The sequence below is a fragment of the Natrix helvetica genome, assembly GCF_964273705.1.
Source record: "Natrix helvetica genome assembly, chromosome: 3".
NCBI lineage: Eukaryota > Metazoa > Chordata > Lepidosauria > Squamata > Natricidae > Natrix > Natrix helvetica.
In genome coordinates this window covers 117,420,108-117,444,039 of record NC_138549.1, presented here as the reverse complement: position 1 = coordinate 117,444,039, position 23,932 = coordinate 117,420,108, and the positions used below count along the sequence as shown (strand labels likewise).

Genomic DNA, 23,932 nt, shown 5'->3' with positions numbered 1-23,932 from the left:
GCCTCTTTCAGCTTGCTTAAAACCATATTGCCCCATATAGGAACTAGTGCAACTATTTTACCCAAAAAATTGGAAGACACTAAGCCCAATGATAACCAGACAGATCTTCCGTAATCAGTTATTTGAAATAATCATGGCTAATACTATTTATTCACTGTTTCAATGACCTAGTTCAGTGCCCCATGGAATTGCAACTTGGAGCTATAGTTCAAATAGATGTCTTAATCTCAATCATATTTACAAATAGGTGAAAGATAGATATTGGATCCCAAGTTGCATACTTTTATGTGGCTCCAAATCCACATCCCAAACATCAATTTTTTATTGTGTTCAGTCATTCAGTCACTTCCAGCTCTTCCTGACCTAACGGACATCTGTTTACAAGGATTGTCTGTCAGCAATGGCTTCTTTTTCATCAGTGATAGTATCTACCTTATCTTTTCCAAGCCTTTGTTTTTTATTTGAATGTGATTTTTTTCCCCTCAAGCATCAATAAATCTCCAGTGACTCTTGCTTTTGCATTATGCCTCCTCAACGTTTAAATTCTACTTCAATTATTGGTGCTTTAATAAGAAATCTGGTTTTATTACATACAATCTTTGTTGTTCTTGCAGACCAAAGTATCCTCAAATATGTTTTCCAGCACCTCAACTTGAACATATCATTTCCAATGATCCCACTTTCAATATGTTACAGTGGCAAACCCACAGCACTAAAAATACAGGCATCAGTACTTTGGCAGTCACGTATCTCACAAACAGAGATATATTTCAGAAAAGTAATTTGTTAAAAAAAAACACCTGATAGGATCATAGGCTTATTTGTAAAGCTATGTTAAACTTGTGGTATAATCTACCACAACTTTCTACACATGACTTCTCAGATTCACTTATTTAAAAAAAAAGATGGATAAATGCCTTCTACCAATCACTTTGGGAAGCTATCCCACATAGTCAAGTCTAGGTATTATTTCTCTGACTTGCTTATTTCCACACAAGAGCTTTTCCTATCACTTGTAATACCCCTGTCTGGCTCCATTCCCATGTTTGGAATTTCCAAACAGCAGATACCACTTCGTTCTTATGACTCAGACTGTGTCAAAACTCATTATGCTTTCAGCTAACGCATCACCAACCCCTTCAAATACAGACATGAAGCTCTTATCCTTTGTGTGTGAAAGATTAGACAAGCTGAAGTTTGCCGTCCATAGCAAGGTAATCCCTACGTGAATGGCTTAGTTACAAGCATCTCACCCAAAACCAATTCCAACAAACCACACAGGGAGGGCAGGACTGAGGAAGACGTTTACTAAATTGCACATATAAATCTCTGATCTCAAATAAAGAAAAAAGAGAAAGCAGAGGAATGCCAAATCATGAAATTTAATATTCACCCCCAAAAATGCAGGATTTGAAAAAGGAAGTGTTTAGTTTATAAATGAATAAGCTTATATTTCTTTGAGACATTTAGAATGTAAAATGTGAGGTAAATTAAGACAGCCAAGGTTTTAGAAATGCAAAGCCTATAGTTAAAATCAGCAGAAATTAAACAACATACAATTTAATAATTTAATGTATTTAATAATTATAGTGAACATATAAATACAGGTAGTCCTTGACATATGACCACAATTGAATCCAAAATTTCCATTGCTAAGGAAGACAGTGCTAAGTGAGTCATGCTCCATTTTATGACGCTGTCATGGTTGTTAAGCAAATAACTGCAGTCGTTAAGCAAATCATGCAGTCATTAAGCAAATCTGTCTTCCTACATTGACTCTGCTTGTCAGAATCTTCCTAGGAATTTTGCAAATGACAATCCCAGGGTCATGGGCCACAGCACATCATAAATACATGATGTTTGTCAAGCGCCCAAATTTTGATGATATGATCGTGGGGATGTTACTACAGTCATAATTGTGAGAACCAATCATGAGTCACTTTTTTCAGTGCTCTTGTAACTTCAAACGGTTTCTAAATGAATAACTGTTTTTAACTTAAAATCCTTTAAAGATTTTTTTCTCTTTTTAATTCCAAAAAGAAGGCAACTCACCAAATGTCCTTGTTCTTTCCGGTTATTCAGAAAATCCCTTCTCAGTTATGAATTAATTGCAATCAAAAATGTTTCAGAAAGTGACGTTTTTGTGGTCTATATGTCCATAAAGGCTGGGGGAGGACCTTTGGCAGATGAGATGTCACTGCAAGTGTCTCCACAAACAGCAACAATGCAATTGTGAAATCTTTGACCAGCAGCAAGTTCTGGCTTATGAATTCTCTTTGGAAAAGAAGACATTGCTCAATTGCATTTTGGATAGCAGATCCTCACAAGAATAACCACAGGAATTGGGTTTTTTATGGTCAATAATGAGTTGAGCAGCTTGGGGGCCAAGGGAATATCAATGCATCCAAATCTGCTGTGTAGTCTTTGTGGAACTATTCTAGTGATGGGCTACTGTGAAATACTTTGTTCAGAGAGCATACTCTACTAAGGATCACCATGATAAGGACATCAAAGACAAGTGATCAGACATTGGAGAAAGAAATGGTAATCTACAGCATTCTGCCCAAACACTTACATGGATAGTCACATTCAGCACAATGTGAGATTATCTAGGAGATTATCCTGAAAGTTAAAGGGTACCAAGAAGTTACTGGGAAATGGCAGAGGGTGAATATGAGTAACACTGATACTTAGGATGTGGCTGGATTAAAGCTGAAAGAATGTCCAGATGCTAATATGCCCTGATGCAAAAGAAAGATGCTTCAAAGAAAGATATACTACTTATATATGAAATGTCAGAACCATGAACCAAGGCAGACTTGATGTTTTCAGAGTAGAAATGTCATGACTGAATACTGACATTCCTGGAATCAGTGAACTGTAATGGACTAGAATGGGTCACTTCACATCAAAGGAGCATCACCCTGTACTGGGGATAGAAAAACCATAGAGGAAATCAAGTAAGCCATCATTATTAACAAGAAAGTGTTAAACTCAGCACTCTGACACCCCCACCCCACAAATGACAGGTTGATCTCAATTTCAGTCCAAGGCAAGCTTTTTAATAATACAGTGATCCAAGTCTCTGCTTCAAACACAGGTACAGAGGAAGCAGATACTGAACAATTATTTGTAATACCAAATTGATATTAATATTACAGGCCATGAAATGATAACACTGGAAGAGAAATTCTGAAGTAATGGGACAATCTGCCCTTGGTATACAAGACAAAGCAGAAAATACTGTATATTATTAACTCTGCCAGGGAAATTCACTATGCACAATTTCACTGAAATTTCAGTGGCACAGAATATATACTATAGTTATCTTGGATAATCCCCTTGTCACTGCACCCCCTCCCCAGCATGAAAACCTACAGTATTTATTAAATTGGATGTAAAGATTGAATAGAACTGTTGCTGATATGCCAGAATCTCTGCTGCCAAACCACCTCCCTACTCAATCTAACAGTGCACTGGTATTGCTTTGCACCACAGGAAAGACTGGCCCAGCCAAATTCCTGATGCACAATCCCTGATGGCACGATGCATGGATCGGACAAAACTTTCATTGTTGCTTAGTATGAGAAGGAGTTGGACCAGATTAGTCCCATGCAGCCTCTGTGCCTCCAGGGATCTAGGGCTTTCCTTGATTTATGAAGAGCCAAGGAAGATGAAACAGGAGAAGGAATGCCTAGAGTACTGCTGGAGGACTACAAGGAGTAAAGCTAACTTAGCACGAATTAGAGCCATCTTTAAGACTTGGCATTGTTGTGGTCAAGGGAGGCAAGGGGTCAATTTTTCCTCCCTTTCTGCAAGAGTAATCAGCAGCTCTTGTTTTAGGTCCATTTTGGAGAGGAAGCAGCCCGAGATATGGGCTGAAAATTTTGCAGAACTGATGTGAGGAATATGCTAGGTATTTGTTAGGTTGGATTTACTCCAAGCTGTACTCTAGCATTGATAATGTGGCCTGTAGCCTTAAATGAAGCTTGGTCTTACATTATTATCTGAGGTGAGTTTGACATTGTAACTCTTCAAAAAAATTAACAAGGTCCTCAGAACTTTAATCTCAACCCTAATGTGTATATTATCTATGTCCCTCCTGGTTGTCTAAGGCTTCCCTGGAGGTGATATGTAGGTAGGTTCCAAAAGGATTAATGCATCCTTGAGATAAGGAAAGAGTAGTTTTCTTCACCAAGAAGCCATTGCTAGATCCTACTGGTCTAGATAATTTCAACCTGTCTCCAACCTTTCCTTCTTAGGAAAATTGTTGATGGTGGACACACTGCTGCTGAAGAGAAACATGGATGAAAACATATGCAATATTATACATTAATATTACAAATTCATACCCAGGCTAATGTTGTGAATGGATCACTGCTAAATGTTGATATTGATGAGTTGAAACATGACTTGGGGTGGATTTTACTTTTAGGCCGTAAACAACTGCTTTTGACTGCCTAGTTATTCATGAGCTATTCTTACTATGACACAATCAACTCTTCTTATAAAACCAGAATAAGGAAATATTAAGAACAGTAAAATCAAATTAAGCAATAGAATAATTTATTACTGAAGATTCACTAATGTGAATCCCAAGAAATGCAATAAGAGCAATAAACAATTCAAGCCATTCCAGTATGTTTTATCACTGTATTAGACTTGCTTTTTACAACATATCAAAGTAAAGCATTGTAACAATTAGTAGTTTAAAAAGAAATGGATTAGAACTTGCCTGCATGAAAAATATCAGGTAAACAGTTTTTCCCCTCTGCAGATAGTCGATCCCCTTGTCTATGTTCTTTTTAAACTATACACAAGAGGTTTTCTTTATCAAATCAGAAGTTCATCTAAACCAGCATCTTACATCACTAGTGGAAAGCTAGATGTTTTAGAAAAGGAAACAAGCAGTGAATGAAAGTAGCTCACCCCAACTACTACGCCAAATATATATTCATAAATATATTGTCCCCAGAGTAGATTGTATTTATTTCTCATCGGCTAACAACCCTAGCTCCCACAATTCTATCTTGCTATTGGTTTCACGTAAGCCAGTGCCCATCTTTTATGATAAAATACATTTTTAAAAAAAAGACTTCACTTAAAATATTTTTTTAAGTTATCAGATCAATAGAAAATTGCATAGAGATTGCATAGCGACCTGGATTCAATGAGAAGTTTACTTAGACTTCATGGTCATGCACACAGCTCCTTAAGGAAAGGAGGCAACTTTATTTTCAACTCTGAACAAGTGAAACATTAATCACATGTTTAAGAATTTAAATAAATTGAAATAAATAGCAAAAGGCTAAATAATATTTTGATCTAAAAAGTTACAAGTGGATAAAATGTCCAGTTAAATTTTGAATACTGATTTTTATTATAAGATTTTGGAATTAACTATAAAAAACAAATTCACTTCTTGTGAGAACCAGAATTATGTTGACTACCTGAGAACCAGAATCATTTTGGCTTGGCTCATAACAAAGATATGGGACTATATTATTTTAGAAACTGGATACTAGAGAGTCCTACAGAATACCAAGTAAAAGGTAGAAAGCTACAAGCTTGCTTGATGTTGTTAATTGGGATTTACAAAGTGACACAAAACATCACTGTTGCATGCTGCCTAGAGTCACATGTGAGATGGGCAGCCATATGAAGTTGATAGATAAATAAATAAATAGAATAAATAAATAGAATAAATAAATAAATTAAACAAATAAACAAACAAATAAATAAAACCAAACAAACAAACAAACAAACAAACAAATAAATAATACTGGCGATATTAAAGGAGATCTTTGAAGAATAGAGCTAGAAATGAGTAGCTGCAATATTAGCAGTGTCAGTAATGATCTCTCATTCTATGGACAAATTATGTCCAAAAGATGTCAATGAGGGAATGACAGATCTGAAGCAAATTTTATCTGACAAGACAGAGAAAGTACTGAAAGTGGAACTATATATGACAGGCCAAAGTAATATAGTTGTAAAAATCAAAGGGAAATACAAATGATAAACCAAGAGAATGATCTGGAAAATGGGTTTTTTCCTTGATTTACAAAAGACATTTTTTAATCCCATGAAGAAGTTTGTGTGATTGGATAAAAAAGAACTGAAGAGAAATCAAATCCTACGTTAATTTTTGGGTGAATTAAAGATTAAGACTGTTAGAAATAAAAAAGAAGGAATATAAAGTTGATTTATTTGATCAAAGTTAAGACATTCATTTGGAAAGTTCTAGCGATTCTTTAAAGACATTGTTCTGAAAGGATTAAAAAGTTGATGTTTTGCTTATAGATAAGGGATGGGATATGAGATGAAGAGATATCTGTTTGTAGTTTTATACGGTGTGGAGAGTTACTAAATGTCTATACTTGTAATGAAATTTGGAACTCACTTCTTTAGATATTTTTCTTTTTCTTCGTCGTATTCTTTTTTCCTGCATTCTTTCTTACTTTTTAAAGTTTAATTTGTATCAGTTTTTACTATTGTAATCAAAATACATAATAAGCAATTATGTACAAAGAAAACTACAAAATGAACCTGGCTCAGAAAGAAATGCTTGGTTTGATAGACAATACATTAATTTTAAAAAAGAACTTCAATATAATGCATAATTGGAACAACCAGCTTGAAAGTCAGCTGGGTGACTTTGGCCCAGTCACTCTCTCTCAGTCCAGCCCACTCCACAGGGTTGTTGTTGTGGGGAAAAGAAGAAGGTGTGCTGGATATGTTTGCTACCTTGAGATATTTGTAAAAAATAATAAAGGCAGAATACAAATATTTACATAAATAAATAACAACTGTAACTCATCCTTTTAAAAATATATGTTAAAATAGTAGGCCTATTTGATATTAACAAAAGTATAATTATTTTCAGAGACAACATGGAGACAAAGGAAAAAACACTGCCATCATGCTCTGCTTAAAATATACCAACAGCATGCTTCTGGCCATTAGATATATATATATATAAAATATGAAGTTGGTGGTCTCGTTGATCTTCATAACTGTCTTATTAAATTATCTTGAGTTCTTATTCTGAACTGACACATGAACAAAGCAAGTTGCAGCATCGCAACCAATTTCTTATTATGCATACCCTTTTATGAAAATGTACATGTTGTGATAATAGAAAGAATGAACAAAATATGGAATGAAACAATCGTTTAAATAGGTGAAATTTGAACTTCAGTGGAAGAGTCTGGACTATAATATATAATAAATTCATACAACCTGGAGAATAAGCTGTTGAAGTTCTAAAATCATAGCTTCCTCAGCCTATTCAAAATAGTTAACTACTGGCTTGCCTGCTGATTCACATAAAATGCCTGAAGCAAAAGACTGATCCATACTTGGATTTAAGACAAGATACGTATGATCATTGGAATGCCATCTTACCAGTTTCCATAAAATTAAATGTAAAAGCTATATTTTAGGTCTGATTTTTCTGGACCACAGTCTGGTCTTCTTCAATTAGGACAATCTCCTGGTAGTAACACAATGCAACAAATGCAACAATCAGAAAAGAAAATTCAAATCCTTTTCTCAGAGGATGCCTATCTTTTAGAAAACAATACTACATATCTCTTCCCAATCACACTGTTTGAAAAAGGCAGAATATGGCAAAAAATACAGGGGGTAACATTGAGCCATGTTTTTGTGCTACAATTCTTTCATCTAGCCCTACAAGGAAGCATGGTGCAATGCTTGTTACAAGGGATATATAACTGATTGCTTATAGCAATGAGTAAACTTGTGACTTTGCTGTAAATCCCCCACTAAATTGGCTTCCAAGATGTGCTTCTTATACACCCTCTAAAGCATGGCCTACCAGCTTTCCATTCTCAAATAGTTCCCACCAAAACAAGTCCTTTCCATTTGTTCTTAGGCTTAAGGTTCCATAAGCTTAACAAGACTGATTCCAAAATCATATATTTCAACCTGGCAGCTGTAGTGTCTCTTATCTGTAGCTTCAGGTAGTTTTTCTTTAATTAAGAATATTTCTTTGCCAATGGAAATGGACATTTTATATCCAGAATGAATGGACCTCTCTCATTAGATCCACTACTGTCATGAAGTATTCAAGCTGTGAGATATGGTTCATTCTCTTTTCTGTTCAAGGACTTCTTTCTTTCTTTAGGAGAGAAAGGTTTTAGAATGAGTGACTCATATTTGCCAAATTTGACATGAGATATATTGATGTGAAATGCCTTTATCAGGACAAGCCTTCAGAAAGGTGATGTTCCACTCAGGAACTTTTTCCTCGTTAAAGATACTGCATCTCAATGAAGGCTGGTGAATAGGAAAGGAAGAACTGTCTCCCCTTTGCCAGTCCAATCAATGTTGATCAGGGGAAGCCAAAAATGTTGATCCACCAATGCAAAGAGTGAATACAAAATCAGCACCTCGTTATTGATTCTAGTTTTATAGCCATGGTGAGAAGGGGGGTGTAATTGTACACCCAGCAATACACTTCCACTTTCAGATAAGCTCATGACACCACCTGGAAAAAGCAAAGCCTGAGCTTTTTAATGTCTCAATACTTATAGCTGCCATCAACCCCTAACAAAGAACGATGTCTCTAAAATGTTTCAAAATAATATAAGAATAAGTAAGCTATATTATTTCTGGGCAGAATTGCTTTCCATCAGTTACCCATGCTTCAGTAGTCTCCCATGGGGATCGCAGCCTTGCACTGTATCCAGACCTGCCTTCAAAACTATTTCCAAGTTTCTGTTAATTCAAAATATGTTTGCAGGACAACCGAATGTACTGAACCACTATTTCTGGATATGTTTTGGGGACCAGCACAAAGTCCTGATTTTGCCCTTCCAGATTCTTCCCTCACCAGAACAAGAAAATATTTTCTCTTCATTGGGTACAGTCAGATTCATTTTGCATGTCTTGTTATTTCTGTATAACATATATCAACACTGCCCAAAACCTTTCACATCTTTTACCTTGAAATAATTATTTTGTTACCTGGATAATGAGATTATTATTAGAGAGCCAGTTTGGTGTAGAGAATAAGGTGCTAGCTAGGCTACGAACCAGGAGATTGTGAGATCTATCTTCCCCTGAGTATAAGAAACAGATGGGTGATTTTGTAGCAGTCACTCTCTCTCTCTCTCCCCCTAACCCAACTCATAGAGTTATTATGGGGAAAACAGAAGACAGGAACTTTAAGTATGTATTCTGTCTTGAGTTTACCAAAAAATAAAAAGAGGCTAAAAAATTCCAATAAATAAATAATATTATATCATGGCAGAGTTCAACTGTTAGTTATTCCATCATGACAATCTTTCCACCAGTGTTACCAGGAATGTTACCAGGACGGCTATGTGTTTTATTTGTATGTGTTTAAGCTTAAACCAAAAGATGTATATAAATTTTCCTATTGAAAAAGAGCTGTACAATTTTTGGTGACTCTAGTGACTACCTGAAAAAAATACATCAGTGGCTACAGAGAAACTATGACTACAAGTTGTCTACACTCATGCCTTAACAGGCACTACTGAAAATACAAACAACCATTTCCCTCCCTTCTTACATTTATTGCGATTTGTTTCAAATGCTAATGATAAGTAAACAAAATACTATAAAGCATGTATTTTCAAAAGCAATGTATTTTAATAGCTGTTATCTTACAAAAAAGTATTCTTGCTATTTAATAACTGTTCTTTTTATTTTATCACAGCATTCTATGCTATCTCCCTCTCAAATCTGGATTTCAACTCATAGTTTTGAAACAGGATTTAATAATTTGTGTAGTAAATGTGCAGTGGGCTTCCTCTGCAGGTTACCTTTAGACACAATTAAAGTTCACTGAGAAGTATAAGCGATGTATCCTGTAGATTCAACCCTCTATGTTTCTTTGATCTCAGAGGCAGTCTGCGAGCTCCACATCAATCCCATTTGCAAAGAGATGTAGCTCAGTTCTGCTTTGCTAAATCTTATTTGGCAATGTGTCTAAACACATGCAAACTTAATTAGTTAAGGGGGAACCTCAGCATTGTAGTGATGGATAAAAGTAAACGGGGAAATGAGACAAGTCAGGATTGGCAACAAACCCTCTCTAATTCAAGCCAAGGCATAGTCTCTGACATATAGCTAATCGGATGTGATACCACTAAGGCTGCTACAGCCAATCTGAAATAAAGTGACAAGCTGATCACTAACAGGTAGCTGAATTTCTTACTTCTGAGAAGCTGGAATCACAAGATCATGAATTTTCTACTGGGCACCAGCAATGCTCAGGAATCAGCCTAATCATCAGCCTCTGAAGCTGTTGTATAAAAAGATAAATGGAAAGAAGGAATAAATGAGCCATTTTCATAGCATTTTCTGAATCTGGAATCAAGACTTTTGTGCCATTTAAATGAAAATGCATGTAGAAAACAAAGATTCCCCAAACTACTCTATTACATCTCTTGTGGGCCGCAAAGCTGCTTATCCTGCTTGAAGACATAAGCTTCTCTTGTTTTCTGTTTTTTTTCTTTTTCTGTGCCTATTTCATCATATTACTGAAAAAAATAAATTAAGCAAACCAGCCTGTAATTTCCCAGATCTGAATAGCCTAATAGAAATATTAGTTGCTTTCTAGTCCTCTACTCCAAAACCTGACCATGGGAACAATCACACATTTGGTTTAAGTTGTGAAATAAATTTTTTCTTGATATTAAAGATCACTCTCTCTTAATCTGAAATGCTCCAAAGAAATAGTTTTGTCTACATCACGCATTCTGAATAGTTAGACAGAATATTTTCAAAAGTAGAAAAGCCTGGAATAGAAATGTATCAAACGGAAGGGTGCAGAAGAAACTGGACTTTTATGCCATTTATATATTTATACAAGCAAAAAGTAAGCGCCAAGGTCCTTTGTTGTTGTGCTTGTAATGTATTTACATGCTGGTACACAGAGGAGTAATGCAGAAAAGTCAGAACTGACCATTCAAGAGGCTGCATGCATTAGTAATACTGTATATCATTCAGACACAGCCCCAAATTAAGAGATGCACAGATGTTTCAATGAGGAAAAAAAGCTGGCAGGGGGCAAGAATCATCAGAATATGAATACTTCTGTCCCATACTTACATTACTTTCAAGTCCCAATCTCCACAGGTAACAAAAATAGATTTGACCGTGGGATCCAAAAGGCCTTCCTTTGCCATCCACCCATCAACTCTCTGAAAGAAACAGACAGAAAGGAGATGAACTTTCAGAGACATGGAAAAGAGATGCATCAGTTAAACACTGATAAGGCTTACAATCACAAGAGAAGAAAATTGTGATCTTATCCAGGATGGCCGCCTCCTTACTTCCATCTCATCCTGTTCCCCTTCTCATTTCTATGAAGATAAGTTTGGATCTTTGAAGATTTCCAATAGGAGACATCAAGCAGCCAGTGAAGTGGTGATTTTATCAGGCATCACATTTCTGCTTGCAGAACGACTTCTGAAAATTAATATTGCTTGGCCATTTCCTGCATGCCCTGACCCTGTTTCAGCATCTTAACATGTAATTATTTATAAAATCATGCTCAGATTCTAAATGAGCAGGCTTAATCAGCCACACAGCAGCAGCAACAAAGCAATCCAAATAAATACTTCCTAACAATTCTTCCTTTATTATTCATTTTTGTATTTAAGTCTTTCTATCACTAATGAACTATGGTCATAGTGGCTAACAATAAGCTAAAACTAAGTTACTGATCATCATCATCATTTTAGCCATTGTCTATCTACTGCAGGATGAAGGTCTCTTCCGCATGTTTCCAACCAATACGGTTGGAAGTTACTAATAAATACTAAAAAAGAAGACAGCAATCTGTTCACCATACTTCTGCCTAATATTTTTCCGATAGCAAAAGGGATTAATATGACCTCCCTTAGTGCAGCCCAAGAAGGTTCATTCTCACATCTTCAGAAATTGTTCCTCCAATGAGTTTAGAATCTAGATAGATTCTTAAGTTTGGGAAGAACAGTAAGGTTTCTCATATGACCAAGTCCAAAGATGCATAGGACCTTGAACTTTGTCTATAAACAGACCAGCAACCAAGGCGCCTATATTAATAATATGGTCATGTGCTTCAAAGGCTCAGTCAATAGCCTGATTTGCAAAAATATAAAATACAGTATATCTGCAATACAGATAGTCCTCGACTTACGACCACAATTGAGCCCCAAAATTTTGTTTCTAAGTGAAACTTTGTTAAGTGAATTTTGGTCCATTTTATGACTTTTTGTGCTTCTGTTGTTAAGTGAGCCATTGCAGTTGTTAAGTTAGTTACATGGTTGTAAAGTGACTCTGGCTTCCCCATTGACTACGCTTGTCAGAAGATCACAAAAGGTGATCACATGGCCCCAGGACTCTGCAACTGTCATAAATGGGAATCAGTTGCCAAGCAATTTGTCACTGACTCAAATATTGGAACATGATTACAGGGATGCTGCAATGGTTGTAAGTGTGAAAAATGGTCGTAAGTCTTTTTTTTTCAGTGCCGTTGTAACTTTGAATGGTCTCTAAATGAACTGTTATAAGTCAAGGATTTCCTGTATATGTTACATTTCTAAACATTTTGAAAAGCAACCTAAGGTATAGAATTGAACAAAACTTACAGTCCAGCTGGAAAAAATGTGTCAATCATATTTATTTATATCTGAGCATAACGTAATTTCTATAGGCATTTAGAAAATAAAAAATAGTGAAAATAATGGGTGATTGCAGCCTTGAGATTTGTTTGAATTTGGTCCGGAAAAATAACCTAGGGAAGCTGGTGGCAGCATCCAAGAAGCATGGGGAAGAATCTTACCAGTTTATTTTACCAGCCAAATATCTATGTTGTGTAGCCATCATAGCAACTATTTCATAAACAATCAATCTTTTCCTACCAAGCACTTAGTTATGACACTCACTATATTTTCTCAGAATTCCAAGCACACCACAACACTTTGCTTAATACCTCCAGAAACAATGGAATTGTTATTAGCCTTAATTGTGAAAAAGAACTCCTTAGCATCATGAAAACATGGATACTCATCCTCAAGATCAAATCCAGAAATAATGCAAACTTTAATTCTATATATTCAAAGGAAGCCTAGCTCCATCCTTACATCCTAAAATATGATAAAATACAAGCAATAACTACAGTTTTACAGGATAGTTAAATGTCTTAAAATTGCATTATTTAAACCATGAAGTTCAACCCTTTGTTGTTTGTTTGTTTGTTTGTTTGTTTGTTTGTTTGTTTGGATTTATATGCCGCCCTTCTCCAAAAGGACTCAGGGTAGAAACAGAAATGGAAGTAAATTTACACATATATTATCCAGACTTTGCTAAGATAGCTAGCAAATGAAAGAGAATCTAATGGTTACATATTTTCAATTAGATATTGAAAAGTTTTCTCTAGCATTTCGAATGAATCTAGAAACAATGGGCTGATTTACTATGAATTCCATACCAATACCGAAAAACGATTAATGGAACCCAAAGGTTGTAACAGAAGTCCACACATCTTAAAAGCAAGCAAGGAAAATCCCAAACCTCATCAGACTGAACCCTCAAGATCACAGATAACATTTGGTGTCTCTAGGCTTATACATACAGTATATATTGTGCTGTGTTTTTAGGCCCTCCCAACCAGCAGGAATCCCCGAGCATGAAATGGTATACTCTATTTGAAAGATTGAGTAGCCTTTGGTTAATACATGAGCAGAACTGTGGACAATGTGGATGGGACAAAGCAGTTTTACTGCAGTCCCCATTTGCACATGGTTTTACAAAGCACCTTAACCATGTCCCAGTTGTCAATGGTTTTTACTGCAGAATAATCCATTCCGTACTGATTTTTAGTAATGTATATTTTGTCAAGGTACTCAATTACTTTATCATAATACTATGATTTTGTTCATGTATGAATACTGGATGGTCTGTAACCCTCTGAATCCTGTTTCTCTTTTTGGTACCCTACAGCATATACATTGTGTATCTATCAAGCCAAAGCTGCAATCCTGCTTTATCAACAAGTTCTTCACAATTGCCTGGTATAATACATCTTTTTATCTTAGAGAAGACTAAGCAAAAATAAGAGTTAAGTACTCTAGCTTAATTATCTGCTAACATTTTGTCCATCTCCATTAAGCAATGGGCTTGCTATTTCTTTCCAGTTCCTTTTATTTTAAACACAACTGAAGAGTATCTTTTTGCTAACTGCTATTCATTACCAATCAGGGCTGTCTGTATTTCCTTTTTACACATGACCTGTATCACTTTCCACCTCTTATGTACATGCACTTATATTTTCAGATGTTCAGAAAGTGTTCTATGTGGTTATCTTCTGGTGTCCTGTATTTTTCCCCTCTTTGAAAATATTTGTGATTGTGTTTTAGAGCCACTTTTAGTGTCTCTCATTCACCTTGAACAACCTTTTCCCATTAGCTTCTGCTGCCACGGAATCCTACTCTATACACTTTGGGTGTATTAAAATCTGCTTTTTGAACTCCAAATTATATTGATTATTCTCATCTTTATTTTATAGCCATCTTCCAACTATTCTCATTTTATCTATTAAATCTTCCCTATTGGTTAGGATCAAGTCTAGGAGAGCTAATTTACCTTAGAGCTTCCTTCATCTACCACCTTTGAAGAAATTTACTGTCGGACCAGAAATTTCTTGGAAAGATTATACTTGGCAGAGAATTCCCCAGCAGATATTGAAGTAATTCAAATCCCCAGGCATTAGCATCTGATGCCTTTTTGAACTATCTAAAATTTGCCTTTGGAAATACAAGCAAACTTCTGCATGCCTTAAGTCTTACAACAATGTAAGAGGCAAAGTCAGAAAATCATGAATCAAAAAACACTGTTAAGGATTTATAGAATGGTTTTTGATCATGATCCTATTCAAGATTCAAGGCAAAGGGATTTAATATCTACAGCAAGATTTGTATTAAATAGCAAACCCTGTCAAAGTTTTGGCAAAGGACAGGTTACCTAGTAATCACTGAATTATTGGAATTCAGACCACATTGCCATAGGTATAATTCCAATGTCTGATTGAACCCAAAGAAATCCTTTTATCTAAGAAACTCTTACTTCCACAAAAGCAAAGTTGAATTGGTGCTATTTAGATCAAGTTGCTGGCCCATTAAGAAACAACAGTTTCTTCAAACAATCATTCTACACTCTGCCTTTCTACTCCCTCTGGTGTTCAGCTTAGAAAGTTATGCTCTCATACGTTTGGGACCTGTATCCATGCTTCAAGGTCAAGTCCAGTGTTGCAGATTCACAGGAGTAGAGGGCAATTCTATCCAGGGATGGGATTCAATTTTTTTTAATACCGGTTCTGTGGGCGTGGCTTGGCTGGTGTGGCGAGAGTCATGAAACTGAGTAGGTGTGGCCAACTTGATGTGAGTGTTGAGTTGGCCACACCCACTGAGTCACACGACCCCCACCACCACCAAGCCACACCCACAGAACTGGCAGAAAAGGCAGTTCCTGAAGCTTGACCCTCTATGGTCCCCCAAGCAGTCTGGCTGCCTTCCGAGCAACACCGCCCCTCCGGCGCAGCAGGCTGTTCTCCTAGCCGGGTCTGGCAATGGGGTATGGCTGCGCACACGTACCAGCAGGCAATAGGGTATGCTTATGCAGCCAGTGCAAAGAATAGGGCGGTGGCAGGACTGAAACTCTTTTTCGGTGCGTTTGAGAAGCGGCGGTTGGTAGTTTTCAGCGCAAGAAGCCTGCAACCGCTGCTGGCAGCTCAGTTCCAGTACCAGGCGGCTGGGAGGCTTCTTGCACCCCAAAAAAAGGGAGGCAGCTACAGGCATCTCGTGACAAGGGGGGGCGAGATGCCAGCTCGCGGGAGTGATGGCTCACCCCTGGCTTACCTTGCTCTCTGCTACCCGCCATGGGAGGATTAAGGTAAGCCCGCAGGGAGTAAGGGCCGGGCGGGGTCTCTGAAGGAGGGGAAACGGGGCAACATATGGCAAAGAGAGAGTGAGCAGCATGCAGAAGGGGGCCCCGAGAAGGCCGGAGCCAGAGAATGGCATGTTCCCTGACCCGGTCGAGGTGAATGGCAAATGGGTGGAGGCTCCAGAGCCTCAGGGAATGGCACAACCGTGGGCCCCGACTCCCAACCCAAGGCAAAGGGCAGCATGCTTACTTTTCGTGAGCTTAGCAGAGCGGGTGAGGCCCGGAGGCGACTGGTGAGGCAATTAGCTGGGCCACATGGCAAAGGCAACATATATAGGGCTGGGATGGGTAGGTCAAGCATCGAGTGGGGCAAGTGAGCATCAAGCAAGGTGAGCGAGAATGGAGCGGGCAGGCAGGGAGAGCAAGCGGCGACCGGGCAGATGGGGCAAGCAAGTGGCGATAGGCAGGCAGAGGTGGGGCCAGCCAGAGGTTGTTACCGGTTTGGCCAGGTCAAATTTCCCCTACTGGTTTGCCTGAACCAGTGCAAACCGGCTGAATACCACTTTTGATTCTATCACGACATTAGTCATCCAACCTTTTATTCTTACCAGCTTCTGGTTTTCATAGGAAGATTTATTGGGGGGGATGGGGGGGATGTTCCTGCTTCTGCTTATTATAATAGATACTTTCAAAAGCATTAATAGTATCTACTGTAATTCCCATAGCATAGAATTATCCTACTAGGGCTAAGTTATATCTTTCACCGCCTTTGTCTTTCTCTATTAAAAGTTCAAATTCATGTTGTTTGTCATCAGTGTTGGGTTCCTACTGGTATTCCTGCCGGTTTGCTGAGCGTGCGTGCGCACTTCAAAGAAACCTGATCGGAAAGTAAGGAAAACAGCTTAGGAGCGGCAATTCAATCCCTGATCAGCTGGGCTTCAGAAGCTGAAATAAAGGTAGGTATAACCCAGGGGCGGGCCGGCGGGCCCACTTTAAAAGCAACAGGGAACAAGTTCACTCTCTGCTTGACGGCAGAGCTACCGGTTCTGGAGAACCAGTGCAAACCGGTAGAAACCCACCACTGTTTGTCATGTACTCTCAGTATGAAAGATATTTACAAGTTAATTGTTCTTCCAGATTTTTCATTGAGTGGTTTAAAACATCCCACTAGGGTTACTCTGTTCCTTCCTTCCACATTATACAAATCCTTATTAAAAGTGTTTCTTGTATAAAAGCTTGAATCCTGTGTCAAAACTCCAGAAATGTAAGGTCAGCAGCCTCAAGAAGTGAGTAGAAGTAACAATCAAAGACTTAGGCTTGGTTTTCTTTTGGGGAAGTTTTATTTCCATCAACTTTTATTAAAATAAAAATCAGGCCAAGTTTTTGGAAGGAAGGGATTAAGAAGCAAAATAGATGTCTTAAGTGTCTGACATTAATAGGTCCCTTAACCCACCCATCCCCACCCTCCTAGCACATATACACACAGATTTATATTTAAATCTTTCCCACTATGGTATCATTAGCAAGATACATAAAACCAAAAGTTGGGTTCCAAATCAAAACCAGTTGCCCACTTCTGGTCTAAAGCTCTTGGATTTCTTTTCTATTTCTTGTAGTGAGTAGCTTCCCATACTCTAGCTCTTCCTAAATTTTCTCCAAGAAATCTTAATGAGCTGACCACTTACTATCCCAGTCTTCTTAATGCTTTCTCAAGCACCAAGAATCTACGTTTGTTACAAGCATTGTTTTCTAGTAGGAAACAAACTCTAGAGAAATACAGAGATGGCAACGAAGACTAAAAAGCAAACCATTAGTAAAATATGACGTTAGTAAGCCAGATTCACTTACTAACCATGTTATTATGTTAAAAACTGTAGTGATTCACAACAACTGTGGCAGAAAAAGTAAAAAAAAATGGGACAAAACTCCCTTTAAAATATCTTGGTTAGCAACAGAAGTTTTGGGCTTAATTTTGGTCATAGGTCAAGGACTACCTTTACAATTTTTTGTTTTGTATTCTGGAGGGGACATCAACCTTTTGCTTCAATTTCAAATTTTCAATTGCCAGCATAATAAAGTGGTGTTTTGGCCTGCTATATAACAGTAAAAAAATATATTCATTCCATATTGGCCAAAACACATAGTCCTGTCTCTGTCCTCTACTGAACTGTATTACAGCATCAGTGCTAACTAAATTAACAGGAGGCAGGGTCCTCTTGGGCTTTGTTCATGGCTCTGATAAAGGAATGAGATCCCTTGGGTTGTGAATAAACTATAAAGGTTAGTTCCCCTATTAATGGGAAGATAAAAGATAGGCCTTCTCCCAGGATTAGTTGAAACAGTTCTCAATGGAGTAGCATGGAAGGCTCACTACTGAATGTCATTCTGGATACCCAGCTGTCTCTTTTTTCCTTCACCAAGCAATTCCATATTATCACTGAAGCAAGGGAATGCAGCTTCACCCTTTAATCAGATTTCCTCATGCAGCTGTGGTTGCAATTATTTTGATCAAGAACTATTAGGCCCAAATCCTGAAGGGAGCAAAGCATCACACCATAGTTAAGTAGGATTCACCTCTTGAAATTCCATTCACCTAGACCAAAAGCTATTGATTGTGAAAATACTTTCAGCTAATTAAGCTTTAAATGCTATGAGTGCCACATAAAGCAAATGGCATTATTAAGATTATGTCCCATATTCAGATACCTTATATAAAATGGTTTATTACTAAATATTAAAAGTATCTATTATCTTCCGTGCATTATTCTTAATGCAACATTGAAGATGTCGTCAGTAAAAGAATTCCCCCTACATATACCTCCTCAAGGCTTTTGGCAAGAGTCAAACACCTTTGACACCAACAGCTGGAAATGACAGATCAATGGTTCAATATTCACAACAGCATGTCACTGATGTGACAGCAAATGTTATTCTAATGAAGCTGTAATCATAGTCAAATTATGTGGTTCAATACACAAGAAGAAGAAGGGGGAAGGGAGAAATAGGATCAGGGGTCAGGAACGAAAGGTTATTCTGCTTACCTCAAGCACTTGCTGGAGACTAGGCTGTCCATCCACCATGGCCTGAATAATTCCAGTCAGCTACAACAAAAGAAACACAGAAAACACATATTAGTTGAAAACTAAATAGCCATAGAAAAAGAATAGCTCACTTCCATCCCACCTCCCTTTTTTGTTACTTGTTTCTGCTTTCATTGCTTTTTTAAAATACTAAATACTAAAGCTAAAACACTATATAGAAAACCTCAAAGGGAAAACAACAAAGACAAGGAAGAATACACAAAAGTAAATAAATGCCATCTTTCATTTTGTTTACTGGAGTTCTTAAACACAAACAGAATATAATTAATCATTGTCAAACTCCTGCCCATGGGCCAGATGCATCACGCGCTGGCCATGCCCACCACCCCCAAGTCTAGCGAATGGGGAAAAAGTCCCGACACATCACATGACGACGCTGTGACACCGTGAGTTTGACACCCCTGATTTAAATCATTGGCTGGAACCATTATATTTCTATTAATTGCTCTATTCTTTATTACTATTGTTATCTCTTTTCATCTTCTTGTACACAAAAATCTTAAAACAAACCAACTGTTTGCATGCTGAACTGGGAGAATCCATTTTATTTCATTCTAGGAGTTAGGCTAAATGCCTACTATGCTCTTTTCCAGAGCTACAGACCATCTGGTAAAATATGTTGGCTTCCTCTCCCAGTATTTCTTTGTCATAGAACTACCATTTCTAATTGCTGATAATTTAAGGACAATTCAAGCTTTATTCCAAAATCTAAGAATTCTAAAAATGTCACGATAAATATCTATGGTTTTTTTGCAAAATATTGTGAAGCCAAAACATTCTATTTTTTTCAACTATTTTGACAATTTTGCTGCTATAAGTAACTTTTGACACATTATTTCATAATATATGTATTTTACTGGGTAAGTCTAAATAATTCACAATATTTTCTACTTTCTTTTGAGCCACTTTGCTATCATTTGACATTACTACATCTTTAGGTAAAGCGTACTTTTCTTCAACTACTGCGATGTCAAACATATTGCATTGTATATGTCGGTCTGAATTTGGAAGTTCCATAACATTTTTACCTGTTAATTCTGAAACACTCTTTCAATATGAGGTCTCAGATTGTTGGAGGCAATATGCTGACTCTGTAAACCACTTAGAGAGGACTATAAAACACTGTGACGTGGCATATAAGTCTAAGTGCTATTATGGTCATACTATTATTCTGGGGCATCAATTCCAACATGCCATTTTGCCATGCAACATGTCTGGACAATATTGCAGCCACCACTTTTTAGATAATCAAGTGTCTTGTCTTTCTCCTTGTATAATGTATATTTGCTGTTTCCTGTTTCTAAATGTTGTTTTATGGCACTTGCTGCTAGTGCTTGTTTTTATGCTATAAATGTTCATTCTTGATTAATCCAATCTGAAGTCATTACCAAGTTTATTACTATTTTTTTTAGGTGTTGACAACGTAGGTTTATCTTTCCAATTTTTCATTCATTGTTATAAATAATCAGTTCTGTATGTTCCTTCTGATTCCATCACATTCAAGAGTTTGCCTTGCAGACCTTAATATTCTCCCTCTGCTTGTTTTATATAATCATTTACACCTCTGATTTCATCTTCCACTGTCTGGTTCACATGCAATTAAAGACCATCAATTTTCCTTGGTAAACACAATCTATGTTTGCTTATTGGATGAAGTGATGTATTGTCAGAAGTTTGGAGTCTTGTGATCTTAAGCATTTAGTTCAGTTTTTTGGTACAGTCAACAATACCTGTTGTGTAGTATATTAGAAGACAGCCTAAGTACAGTATTAATAGATTTGATTTATTGCATCAATTCAGCTTCAATACTTTTCTAAACTTTACCAGATATTCCAAGTTTTGTTTTTTCACTTGAACATGTAAAATATTTATTTTTATTTTTCACTTTTGCATGAAACACAATTATTTCATGCAAAACATAGTTTGTTTTTAAAACACCAAGATACACACAAAGACATTTTATCTACCCCATTATCCAAATAAAAGCTAAACAAATAATTTTAAAAATAGCAAGTTAGTATAACATCAGGATTGAATGGATTGCCTATGGAACAAAACATTTATAGATATTTTGATGCCAAAATTGTATGACGGGACATTTGATAAAGGAATATTAGGCATTAAACAGAAACATTTAATCAGACTTATATTGCAATTATACCAAAATCAGGTAAAGATCATATCCAATGTGCTAATTATCACCCAATCTCATCTATTAATGTTGATAGAAAGATTTTAACAACAGTGCTAGCAAATAGATTACAGCAAATATTACTGCTTGTTATTAAAAATGATCAAGCAGCAAACAATATTGGGTTGATTGTCGCTTTAATAGACTTGAATAAAAATGAAGACCAACTTATAAGCTTATTGTTGGGTACTGAAAAGGCTTTTGACAAAATATATAAACGGTCATGTTTGCTATATTAAGTAGGTTCGGATTTTGTTTGAAATTCATTAAATAGATCAAGATATTATTCGTGTTGCCCATATCTAAAATAAAGGTTAATGGTATATTTTCTTCTATTTTCCCATTATTTAGAGGAACCAGACAAGGTTTTTTTCTTTCACCTTTGCTTTTTGATCATTTGTGAAACCCATAGCCTGTGTTATTAGGGAGATTTACAGAATAATACATAATTTAATTGAACATAAACTAAATAAAATTTCGTTGCATATGATATTCTTCTGTTATTTCTAAATCTTATACCAGCTGACCCTAAACTTTCCAGCTTGATAGACCAGCGGGGGAGAAAAGGATGATTCTATGTGATCAGTAGACACGCACGGACAACTCCAAGTGAAGATGTGTGTGCTCACTCACCGCTTGCGCAGCCCAGCTCTGAACAAGCCGCAACCTGGTATGGGGAGACAAGGTGTAAGGTGTAAGACCAGCCTGGCTGGGCACCCCACACCCCAGCGTGCGCACAAGAGGCAGTAAGCGCACAGGGGATGACGGTGTCTGGCAGCAGCTGCAGCCCGCCACCCCACTCTGGAGCTCCAAAGCCCACACAGTGCAGGTAAGTCCAAGCACTGCGACCACTGGGTCGCCCTCTGCTTGTCGCCTCCTCTACTGGCCACACCCACCCACCCACCCACCACACAAGGGCTGATGATCTTAACCGGGGCTTAGGTAGGGCTTATATTACGAGCATCCTGAAAAATCATGCTAGGGCTTATTTTCTGGGAAACATGGTACATACTATTCTAATGAGATAAACAAAAAGCCAAAAAGAAAACAAAAAGACCAAACACTTCCTCATCAGCAATCAACACCCAGATGAGAAGAGATTAACACCAAGATTAACTTTAGACCAATAATCAAGAAGCAAACAATACCCCAATCAATCCAATCTAGGAACTACCAACTCAGGCAAATAAGCTTAGAATAAATAACAGCTCAATCGTTGCCAAGTACTTGCTGGCTTCCTGTTCTGAGCCATATAGCAGCACCAGCTTTATAAAGGCAAGATGCACTATAATGAGAGAATACAGAAAAAATTTGAACAACCCTCTCCTACCAATGCATGATCTTCCTCATTTATCAGCTAGACGACTTAAATTCAGAAAGCCCCATTGGCATCTTCCCAACACCTTTAACATCAATTCCCAATGGAAAGCCAAATTGATCGCTGAATTCCCAGTTATAGGAAGATAAATAGATGATCCCATAAAAACAGTGCCAAGCTTTGTTTAGTTTAGTTTAGTTTTAGTTTATTTAATTTATAGACCGCCCCCTCTCCCCGTAGGGACTCGGGGCGGTGTACAGACCATTCGTAATCAAAACAATAAAATGACATAAGACATAAGACATGCAACATAAACAACTCACACACACGGTCTGTTATAAAATCCCAAAACCAATTAAATATTAAGAACAATTTTAAAACCCATTAAAACCCCAATATAAAATTTAAAAATTTAAAAAGCCATCCAGGAAGGTTTGAATAGATGTTAAATACAGTTACGATTATAGTTGTAATTAAGCCAGACCTGCTACTCGAAACTTTGAATTACCACATCAGCAATGGACAATCCTGAATAGGATTCGCAGCTCACATAGCGTCTCCCTGGAGTCTCTGTATAAATGGGACATAGTATCATCCCCTCAGTGTGACTGCATGGTACCACGTCAAATTGTAGATCACATTGTGACTGCCTGTAAACTGAGGGTATATACCAGTCCAGTATCTGATTTTTTTTAATATAAAAGATGCTATGCTTCAATGGTTAGATGGCCTAGACATTGATATTTGATATATATCTTTTTAACATTTATATTTTATTGGGTTACTAATCTAGTTAAAATGTTAATTTATATTACTAGTTAGTCCATGTATGATATGCCACATGCAAAAAAATAAATAAATAGCCCGATCAAGGAATCACCGAGACCAGTGACGTGCGGTGAGGTTTATGGCTGGTGAGGCTGGTGACGTCATCAGGAAGGCGGGGAATGGGACCACGTGTGCAGGAGGCTGAGGCTGCCTCAGCTTCCTGCACACGTGGTCCCATTCCCCGCCTTTATGAGTCAACATGAAGGGGACCACGGAGCGCGAGCCGGCGGAGAGCACTCCGCAGTCCCCTTCATGTTGACTCAGGAAGCAGGGAATCGGACCACGTGTGCCTTTTCTCTTTCCCCTTTTTTTTTCTTTTCATGAGAGCGGTGAGGCTCTGCCTCCCCTGCCTCCCATGACCGCACATCCCTGACCGAGACCATGTCCACTAACACTGACAGGGCAAGCCACTAGTATATAAAATGAGAGAAAACCTAATGTTAAGTGCAAGAAATCAGGAATCCAGAAATTTCAAATGATTATAGGTTTACTGTGTGCTATTAAAAGTCAAATTGACAGTAGATAAGGGTCAGGGAAATTCAAGGTAGGCTGAACTTAGGTCAAAACTTACGATGC

General features: G+C 37.4%; 1 protein-coding gene across 1 annotated transcript in view; it reads right to left on the bottom strand.

Annotated features, from left to right (window-relative positions):
* The window catches only part of ERI3 (ERI1 exoribonuclease family member 3), a 236,655-nt gene that overhangs the window by 171,167 nt on the left and 41,556 nt on the right, over positions 1-23,932 (bottom strand). Inside the window, exons 4-5 of the mRNA XM_081946340.1 lie at positions 18,960-19,019; positions 11,104-11,195 (exon numbers count right to left, since the gene is read on the bottom strand). Coding sequence (XP_081802466.1) covers positions 11,104-11,195; positions 18,960-19,019 — 152 coding nt within the window. The remainder of the gene's footprint in view (positions 1-11,103; positions 11,196-18,959; positions 19,020-23,932) is intronic.